Source organism: Festucalex cinctus, chromosome 3, assembly GCF_051991245.1.
Source record: "Festucalex cinctus isolate MCC-2025b chromosome 3, RoL_Fcin_1.0, whole genome shotgun sequence".
Classification (NCBI taxonomy): Eukaryota; Metazoa; Chordata; class Actinopteri; order Syngnathiformes; family Syngnathidae; genus Festucalex; species Festucalex cinctus.
The window spans coordinates 15869862-15879861 of NC_135413.1; the positions used below are offsets into that span (position 1 = coordinate 15869862).

At 41.9% G+C, this 10000-nt stretch overlaps 2 protein-coding genes across 7 annotated transcripts in view; both read left to right on the top strand.

Annotated features, from left to right (window-relative positions):
- slc41a2a (solute carrier family 41 member 2a) overlaps window positions 1–7982 on the top strand; it is a 31197-nt gene extending 23215 nt beyond the window's left edge. Inside the window, exons 10-12 of the mRNA XM_077516067.1 lie at window positions 6838–6969; window positions 7069–7217; window positions 7292–7982. Coding sequence (XP_077372193.1) covers window positions 6838–6969; window positions 7069–7217; window positions 7292–7468 — 458 coding nt within the window. The 3' untranslated portion in view covers window positions 7469–7982. The remainder of the gene's footprint in view (window positions 1–6837; window positions 6970–7068; window positions 7218–7291) is intronic.
- A 244-nt stretch (window positions 7983–8226) lies between these two features.
- The window catches only part of amn1 (antagonist of mitotic exit network 1 homolog (S. cerevisiae)), a 21519-nt gene continuing 19745 nt past the window's right edge, over window positions 8227–10000 (top strand). For 3 of the 6 annotated variants that reach the window (XM_077516070.1, XM_077516071.1, XM_077516069.1), the window contains exon 1: window positions 8284–8650. The gene's annotated coding sequence lies outside the window, so the exon portion shown is untranslated. Of the gene's footprint in view, window positions 8651–10000 lie in introns of all 6 variants that reach the window. The other 3 variants (XM_077516073.1, XM_077516075.1, XM_077516074.1) reach the window with 2 other exon arrangements.

The following is a 10000-nucleotide window of genomic DNA, read 5'->3' on the forward strand; positions in this document are numbered from 1 at the left end:
TGCATTGTAGTCAATGCAACGAAAGTGCGTGGGGCGGCGCGGAGGACGCGTTTCGCGCGCTTTGACGCGGTGCGCAGCAGCGAAAATCCGCACATTCGCGACGAAAATCCGCACATTCGCACATTCGTCGAAGTTCAAAAAATTGAACTTTTTTCGCATTTCGCCTTGCGGTAGCCAATCGGCTTCGAGTACGAGCAACGTCACACACAGCGTCCTCTCTTTTTTTTTTTTTTTTTTTTTTTTTGTGTGTGTATGTGTGCGTGCGTTTGCGTGCGTGCGTTTGCGTGCGTGCGTGCGTTTGCGTGTGTGCGTTTGCGTGCGTTTGCGTGCGTGCGTGCAAATACGTATAAATTTATACTCATTCATTCACCTAAAACCTTATAAATATCCCATTACCCTTCGCCTTAACCAGGTACTTCAGAATCTCGCCAGAGTCGTGAGATTTAAATGGTCAGGAGACCAGAGAAAAGGTCAGAAAAAAAAGAAATAAAGAGAAAAGAAAGGTAAATCAAAGTGACATCCAGCACCGACCAAACACTTCCTGCCTTCCCCATGATTACAAAATCAAAGTCTTACGCCAACCCCGGAAGCCTCTAAATTCCAGCAAATTTAGCGAGATCTCAAGAGCCCAGAGGAAAAACTAAAGAGAGGAAGGAGGGAAGGATCGATAAGGCAGAGTGAGATCAATAGAAGCCAGTACATCCAATCCATCAAAGTCCACAGCGTCCTCTCTATTGTCACCCCGAGCGCAACAACACGACCAGCCGAGACAGAATGATGATCAAGAAAGTGCTGGTAAGTCTGTTTAATTGCTTTTGAACTGTACCGAGTTAGCAGCAGTGCTTATTATTGATGCCAAAGCTATTTTTAGCACAAATGCCGGCCGCCAGATTGCCACTACAAAAAGCGAAAGTGCTATCACGTACCTCAAAAGAGGAGAAAATAGTGCCACTGCTGTTTTGTCCCAGGAAAGAAGTGGAATTAGTTGGCGGCGGCCACTTTTTGTTGACTCTCTAAAAGTGCTCCACTTCCTTGTTCACCAAGGGACACGCCTCCTCCGCTCTGGTGCGCACGAAAGTGCGAATGAGTGGCAATCGTTCCAAAAACACTCTACGCGGTGAAACGCTCATGAATGAAGCGTTCCAGTTCGCCTTTTCGGATTTGGTGAGAACGTAGCATTACACTATGATTGTTGTTGCGTATACTCAAATTAGATGTGGGATTTGTTACATGTACACAAGAACATCTTGTACCTTTGGCAGATAGGACTGATTCTTGGCGTTGCTATAAATATCAGCCAGGTCAGCATAACCCCCACACATATCTCAGTACAAAATAAAGCTTATTCAGACAGGGATTTAGTCCATCACTGAGGCATACCATGTGTTAGACATCAGGACCCTCCAGGACCCCAAAATGGCTGCGAGGTTGTTTTGGGAGGATGGGACCCAAGGACGAACCTGGGAAAACTGGATTATTACCCCCGTATACACGGTGTTTGGACTAACCCAATGTAAAGAGGGCAAAGCATGGACGATGTCATGGCAGAAATAGACGTATTTCCGCTTCATGCTAAATAACGTAGTCGGTTTCCTACTCGCTCCAGAAGTGTGGTACACGCCAGAAGCACTGACTTACTCATTTGGATGAAGCGGAACTATGTGTGTGTTATCAGATGTTCCTACATGGACGTGTATTGTTGAACACTGCAACCTGGAGATAAACAGGGGCTGTGTCCGAATGTGCACCCTACTCCCTATATACAAGTAGTGCCCTTGTTGTAGGCTCCGGCTTTCGCACCCGGCCGTAGCCAAAAGGTTGGCCGCAGCTTCACCTGGTTGCGCTTGTCGGCCAGGCAGATGCATCAGGTCTTCCTCCGGCGTCGAATTTTGGAAGAACTAGCAGGCCGGAACAAAAACAGGCAGGAGTCCAAGTCGATCTGAACAACGAAAGTGGCTTTATTGACAAAGGCACACTGAGACCATTCAATTTGCGCAAAAGGAAAAGATCTGACCATCTCAGGAAATGCAACAGTTTATAAAGCATCAGTTTCAGTACAACCTCTTTTTCCTGATAGGCTATCAAACTTGCCTGCTCACTTCACGCTGAGATCTCATTGGTAAAGTAAAGTTTCGGCCAAACCCACTTGTCATGAGATACAGTTTGCTGAGACCTAATAGTATCTGCTTTCGACGACTAGGGGGTAGTGTTAACTCAGTTTTTGGCCTCTACTGGTGTCTAACCGGTACAAAGTAGCCAGCAGGTTGTGTGTCTTCCCTCCATTTCTGAGACCAGAATTAGTAGTGGGTTTTTACTGGTATCAAAAGGATTTATTCATACGTAAAAAAAAATAAGGTAACCTACAATTTGCGTTGTGCAATCTATGAATTGTCTCAAACTAGCTATTACTGACATCAAAATAATGAGATTCTGCTCTGAGCAGTTTTCCAACAGTCGGCAGTCGTAAAATTTCTGGTTTTGACACTTTACCGTTTTTCACAGACATAGAGTCGCCTAGGCAGCTGTGGATCGCCTTACACTGGTGTTAAACGAATGTGCATATGTTGGTTCTTGAGTTCAGCCGGCGCCTTAGAGTTGCAAAGATTATTAGAAATAAAATAAATGATTATAAGATGACAAATACATGATTCCCTTTGTGACAAGACAGGATACACGCTGGCATTTGATTTCCCAAACATATTTAAACATATGTAGCAGTCATAGAGTAATTTAGCATAAAAGGGTTGTCACTTGAACATTTAGCCTAGAACAGGTAAATGATTTAAGAGACAGCATTAAAATCAGATCCCACGCCCTACTGAGGGGTCACGCCAGTTTGGTGGTGTCCGAATGTCCACGGAGCGAGAATGAAGGGCACTCAAAATTACCCACAATGCACTCTGAAAAGTAGAGAACAATGATGTTCACTCAACTGGGTTGATATAGACCAGTATGAAAAAAGCGCAAGAATCAAAGTGATGCATTAATATATACTATGCAAATAATGAATTCGTTTTTAGTTGAAAATATTTAAAACAAAGGAACCAGAGTACAATTTTAAAAGGGGTGGACATTCGTACACAGACATTGTGTAAGTATTACGAGTGATGTTGTGTCTGTCTCATCTGATCCAAGATGGCATCGTGCATGGATGCCCTGGTGCACTTTGTTTTGTCTTTTTCTGTATGTAAAATGTGTGACTGCATGCTCTTATTCAAGGGAAGAGCTTATGAACATAAGACAGACTAAACCCGTGGATGTAGATTTATCGCATTTTTGGGGGGGGGGGCAAGTAAAGTGAGACACCGACGGAGAGGAAAGCGAGTTGGTGTGCTTTTGCGCCTCCGCAGACATGGATCACACACTCGAGGGGTTCTTTCTCTCGAACGTTCGCTCACTTAGCAACTAAATGGATGAGCTGTCACTGCTGATGAGGAGCAGAGACCTTTCTTCATCTTGTGTTTTGTGATTCACTGAGACGTGGCTATGTGGACAGACACCGGACTAGGCGCTCCAGTGCAACTCCCCCGAGCAGATTGGCACAGGCAACTTTCCGGCAAGACTAAGGGTGGGGGTGTCTGCTTCTACATTAGAAGTGGCTGGTGCACCGATGTGACTGTGATCGCCCAGCACTGTTCTCCTCCTCTATAATATTTTTTCATAAACTGCAAACCATTCTATTCTCCACATGGGTTCGCTTCATTCATTCTCACCGCTGTTTACATCCCACCAAGTGCGGACGTGCACGAAGCTCAACGTGAACTCGCGGAACAGATATTGTGCGTGGAATGAACATACCCAGACTCATTGATTATTGTCCTTGGTGACTTTAATAAAGGACATTTGAGCAAAGAACTACCCAAATTTAAACATTTCATTAAATGTCCAACCAGGGAGAAGAACACACTGGATCAATGTTACACCACAATAAGCGGAGCATATCGAGCAGGGCCCCGTGCAGCACTGAGACTGTCTGACCAAATATGGTCCATCTGATTCTGGCTTATAAGCAAAGGCTGAAGCTCTCCAAACCTGTGGTGAGAGCTTCTAAAAAAAAAAGTGGACCAGCCAAGCTGTGAAGGTTTCTGTTTGGACACAATGGACTGGGAGCCATTTTAGGACTGCCACAGATAGCCTTGACGAGTACACAGATGTTATAACTTCCTATATTCATTTTTGTGATGAAAGTATTGTTCCAACACGCACCTGGGTGACTTACAATAATGACAAACCCTGGTTCACAAAAAGACTCAGACTGCTGAGGCTAGATAAGGAGACTGCCTTCAGAAGTGGGGACTAGATCGCTACAGAGATGCAAAATACAGGTTCAGCAAGGACGTGAGAAATGCTAAATCACTGTATTCTGAGAAACTTCAAAAACTGTTCTCAGTTAATGACTCGGCCTCTGTGTGGAAGGGGCTCAGGCAAATCACTACAACAGTTTGAATGAGTTCTATTGTCGCTTTGATGGCCCAATCAGCCGGCTTCTGACACCTCTGCTCCCATCGTCACCACAAACATTCACACCTTTTTCACAGCAAAAGGGAACACAACAACCTTCCCCCACACCACCTCCTCCCCCACAGCCACATCCCTCACAGTCTTGGAAATGGATGTTAACAGGCTTTTCAGGAGAATTAACCCCCGCAAGGCTCCCGGATCAAATTGGGTGTCCCCCTCCACCGGAAAACAACAATAACAAAAAAACAAACAAAAAAAACTGTGTTCGTTAAGCGCATGGCTGTTGTGTTTTGGCGAGTTTACGGCCGACACCGGTGCAAATTGGCAATAATTAATCGCCACGGTGATGAACTTACTCTCCCCCCGGCTTTGTTTCGTGTTTCTGAATTAAATTGAACTTCCTGAATCCGTCATAAAATGCAGAGGAATCGCCACTCTGGCGGCCCAGCCATAGCGACAGCGGGACTTGGTGTGAAACTCCAGCAGACACCGATGTGTATTGTGATGTGTATTGCGCACAAGTCGGAAGGCAAACGCACGAGCGGAGCTCCAACGTGACGCCTTTACTTATGATGAAATACATGTGGACGTTTTGCACTGTTTCCTCTCATTTACATTATCCACATAAACATTCATTGTCTGTGCAATCATATATTTAATCACATATTTTATAAATTCATGTCAGTCAGTCTAATGAGGTATTTAGACAGATTGTTTATTTTATTATATTTATTTAACTTTTTTTTAATGTTTTTTTTTCCAATCTGTTACCTAATGTTTGTGTTGTGTCATCTTGATGCTACTCGTCTGTCTCATGTATGCACCAGTTATCGAGACAAATTCCTAGTAATAGTAGTGAAATTTAATCTCTCACATGGCAATAAAACCCGATTATGATTATGATTATTATGATTAGCGAATGAGTGGGACGGCGCTGCACACACAAGTCGTTACTACTTTTTTAATTTTTAGGCTTATTTATTCTTATTTTCCAAAGTTGTATTTAGAGATACTTCACTTATTTAGTCCATTATATCAATAAAATCTAATATTTTGTCTGTAATTTATTTGATACTTTAATTATTTTTCACGTACAATTAGTACCTTTTAAAATACATTTTGCAATTTGCTGTTGATTGAAAAGGACACCACAAGGGCTCAGATAACAAATCACAGCTCACCTGACATTCACAAGCTGAGCTGTGATTGGTTAGCTGAGCCCTTGTGATGTCATTTTCAGTCGACAGCAAGTTGCAAAATGTGTCTTTAAAGGTACTAATTGTACGTGAAAAATAATGAAAATATCAAATGTATTACTGGCAAAATATTAATGTTTAACTGCCAAAAATGGCTAACTAAGTATCTCTTTAATATTAGGACAATGATCATAAACTGACCCAAGGTGCATGTCCGTTTGGACCCCAAAGAGGACACAAGAATTACTGTAGACAAGCGCTGTCAGAAGTGATCTGTTTTTATCTCGAGAATTCAAGCAGAGTACAAGTTCTCAATTGAAGGCCACCTATTCTTTAAGCTACTTCTGTGTGAGAAAAGGAATGTGTCAACAATCCCAAAAGAGACAGCAAAAGCTAATCTTGCAGCCCTCCTTATTTACACAATAGTTCAAAAACAGCCTGGCAAAACATTAACTACTAATCGTTTGTTTTTCCCTTTTTCGCACGAGTTTGCATCTTGTGATTCCCACAGCTGGATGTCGTATCCTTAGCAAAGTTCACAATGACCTCGTAATCATCATATTGCAAACGGTACAAAACCGTTGACCGATTTTACTGGTCAGCTTGACCATACGTTACTTATCTGTGCATAAACTTGAATCATACTTAAAAAGTTAATGATTAAATGTACCTCTTAAAATACTTGATCAAAACACAACGTGATTAACATATAGTAAATAAAACTATTTTAGCAAAACACAAGGTATATAATCAATATATCATGAAATGATTCATACTAAAAGTAATTTTTACACAGTATGAAGAAACATTGCCAGATCTAATCCAACACTACAAAGACCAAGATTCTTGCAAATACGAATAAACCAAGAAGAGGAAAATGAGACGAAGAATAGGTTGTGAGCATGCGCACAACGAAAAACAATGCCCCCGTTCAATCGAGGTATTCCGATTGTGTTTAGATGAACCAGAATTCCCGGTTATGATGGTGTCAACCAGGGGTCTTATTCAGGTTTTTAAGAACACGAATAAGAGCATATTTAGCTTATGCACATATTTACATAGCCTTTCAAAACTTAAATGTTGCCAATATTCGGGTTTTAAATGGGTTATTGCCTGCATGTAAATGTCGTCATTGACATAATAACGATTGCCCTTACTTGTTTTGCTTTTTTCTCACCAGGCATTGGCGGCAACCTTGTCTCCATACAAGCGAGCCGCATTTCCACAAATTTGCATTTGAATTTTACACACGGGGAGGTTCCTGAAGATCAGAAAAGGTGCCACCAGCCCTGCAGCACCTTCTTTGGTTCAGGTGAAATGTGAAAAGAGTCGTACCATGTATAAATGGGTGGCGGGGGAAGTTCATGATGCATGCGTTACTTTATAATGATTGTCTGATTATTATTATCAGGACCAAATCACAAATCTGCAAAGGTGCTACTTCTTATTGTCATCCCTGGCCAGCTGATTTTCTTATACATTATTCACCTGATAAAAGGGGCCCGCACCATGCCCAGTGCGCTCTTCACTGTTGCATTCTTGACTGCTTCCTTGATTCTTGTGAGTGTGTTGTTTGCACACATTGTCCGTTTTTTTTTTGTTTTTTTAATTTCTTCAACCTTTCTGCCTCACAGGTCTTTTCCTTGCTGTGTATAGCTGACTGTATGGTCCACTGTCTGTGGAGGAGGGGTAAAGACCCTGACAGTTACTCTATACCCTATCTCACAGCTCTCGGTGATCTTTTGGGGACTGCTCTTCTCTCCCTTGTCTTCCTATTGCTTTGGTGCAGTGGAGACACTGGTGGAATATAAGTTCAAAAGAAGAATGTGATACAACTGAAAAGTCTGTGTTTCTGTGTAGTAGTGGGAGAGAACTTTTGTTTCTGTCTACCATGCCTGTTATCTTTCAAGATAAGATGCTATCTTGCAGGCCATCTGGAACAAACGACACCAGAGAGCTGCTTTCATTGCTATTTTCCTTAGAAAAAAACTGCCAAGCGAAACAAAAAAAAAAATATAATTGTAATGAGTGTTCTGTCATTTCATCTGTAAAGGTATGTGTATATCAACCTATAGAAATCAGATGCACAGCATGACATTTATTCATGAGAGCATTAACTGAGGTCATATTAACCTCTTATCCTTTTTGAGGCAATATGTCTGAACAAACAATACTGTACTTAGGTTATATCCAATGTAGGAGTGTTCCATATCATACCTTCTATGATATTACCAGTGTATTTTTTTTGGGGGGTGATACAAATTTGAAGTATCTTGAAATTGACGTGATGATGTAATGCGAAACATTGTACATCTTTTATGCTGCTGCATAAAAACATCCATCCATCCATTTTCTTGACCGCTTATTCCTCACAAGGGTCGCGGGGGTGCTGGCGCCTATCTCACAATTAAGAAACAATTAAAAAACCTAGGGACAATTTAGTCATTCCATTTTTTTTATTGTAATGTGGGAAGAAACCAACTAAACAGGAAGAGAATATGCAAACTCCAAAGTGAGCATTTGCTATAAAAACATGAAACAGAAAAAAACAAGTAGCACGTAGCCTCGTTTGTTTGTCTCCCACGCATGCGCAAACTTAATGCGCACATCGCTTAGAAGGGAGGAGCACAAGAGGGAGCAACGTGTGCTTTCAGGCTCGATGCAGAGAGAGACAGAAGTGGTGAGTCCTCTCTGACAAAACCAGAGCAGTGTATACAAGAGTGAAACTAAAACTACTTGTATCGATCTAATGGCGCGAGGTCGATATTGCTACTGCCTTCGTTTCGGCACTATCGGTATTCGGATCAGCAAAAAAGGGAACGTCACACGCACGTTGACATGGAAAAAAATGCAGATGAGGAAGTGAAACGTAATCTATAGTCTCGCGGATGGCCATTGAAGAAGCTAGAGCACGGCGAAGGACGACCCATAAATGGATTTATTCTTTTACGCATCGCTCTTCAGCTGAAGTTAACCAGCATCTGTAGAAACGGGTAAGCAGTTGTTACTTTAAAATGAGGTTTGTTTAGGTGGGTGGGTGATCCCTAGCTGTTCTTTCAAACAAGGTCTGAAAGTTTTCTATTAAGTCGCCGTCGCTTACTACGTTGAAGTAATAAGAATAACCAAAACGGGAGAACCGTTGATGCATTAAAACCAAATGGTGACCATAAGAGGCCGAATTAGCATATTGTTTGTGGGTGTTAGCATTAGCAGACCCGTCCGCATAAAGAAATTATGGGGGGGGGGGGAGGGGTTATTCAATTTTTTTTTTTTTGGGTGGGGCCACACTTTTATACAAACCAATTATCATTGAATTTAGACATTATATTGTACATTATTTTTGCCGTACATGATTTATCTATCCATCCATCCATCCACCCATCTTCTACCGTTTATCCGAGGTGGGGTCACGGGGGCAGCAGCTTTAGGAGGGAAACCCAGACCTTGCTCTCCCCAGCCACTTCAACCAGCTCCGCCGGCGGGATCCCAAGGTGTTCCCAGGCCAGCCGAGAGACATAGTCTCTCCAGCGTGTCCTGGGTCCTCCCGCCGGTGTGACATGCCCGGAACACCTCCCTAGGGAGGCGTCCAGGAGGCATCCGAGCCTGGTGCCCGAGCCGCCTCAGCTGGCTCCTCTCAACGCGGAGGAGCAGCGGCTCGACTCTGAGTGCCTCCCGTTTGATCGAGCTTCTCACCCTATCTCTAAGGGAGAGCCTGGACACCCTGTGGAGGAAACTAATTTTAGCTGCTTGTATCAGGGATCTTGTTCTTTCGGTCACAAGTACATGATTTATTGTTTCAAAATATGAGGATATACATATAAAACCAACACACAATCTGTCTTTAAATTACAAAAAAATAAAACCATACGAATAATTAATCACTCACATTATATAGAACCAAAAAAATCCATTATTCATTAAAATACTCTCAAATTTTATCACCTTGACAAATTTAAAATAGCTCAAATAATGTACAAAGTATACAATAACCAAACCTTGCCACAGTATTCAGAAGTTATTCAAAATCAAAGAGGGCTATTTCTATGGGTTACGGGGCACAAGTGATTCACAACAAACAAAGCAAATGTGTGTTTCTGTTAAAGGGGTTAATTTGTGGAATAGTTGTGAAATTGAACTGAAAAAATTTCAATCAATTACTGTGTTAAAAAAAAAAGAGGTTTAAAAAGCTAATAGAAAAATAAGTAAAGCAGGTATGAATGTAAATAAATTTGTGTGCGTATGTATGTTGATATGTGTATTGGGGCCGCACGATACTGGGAAAAACTGACATTGCTAATTATTCTTTTGTTGTGTGCGATATATCTTGCGATATTAAAAACAGA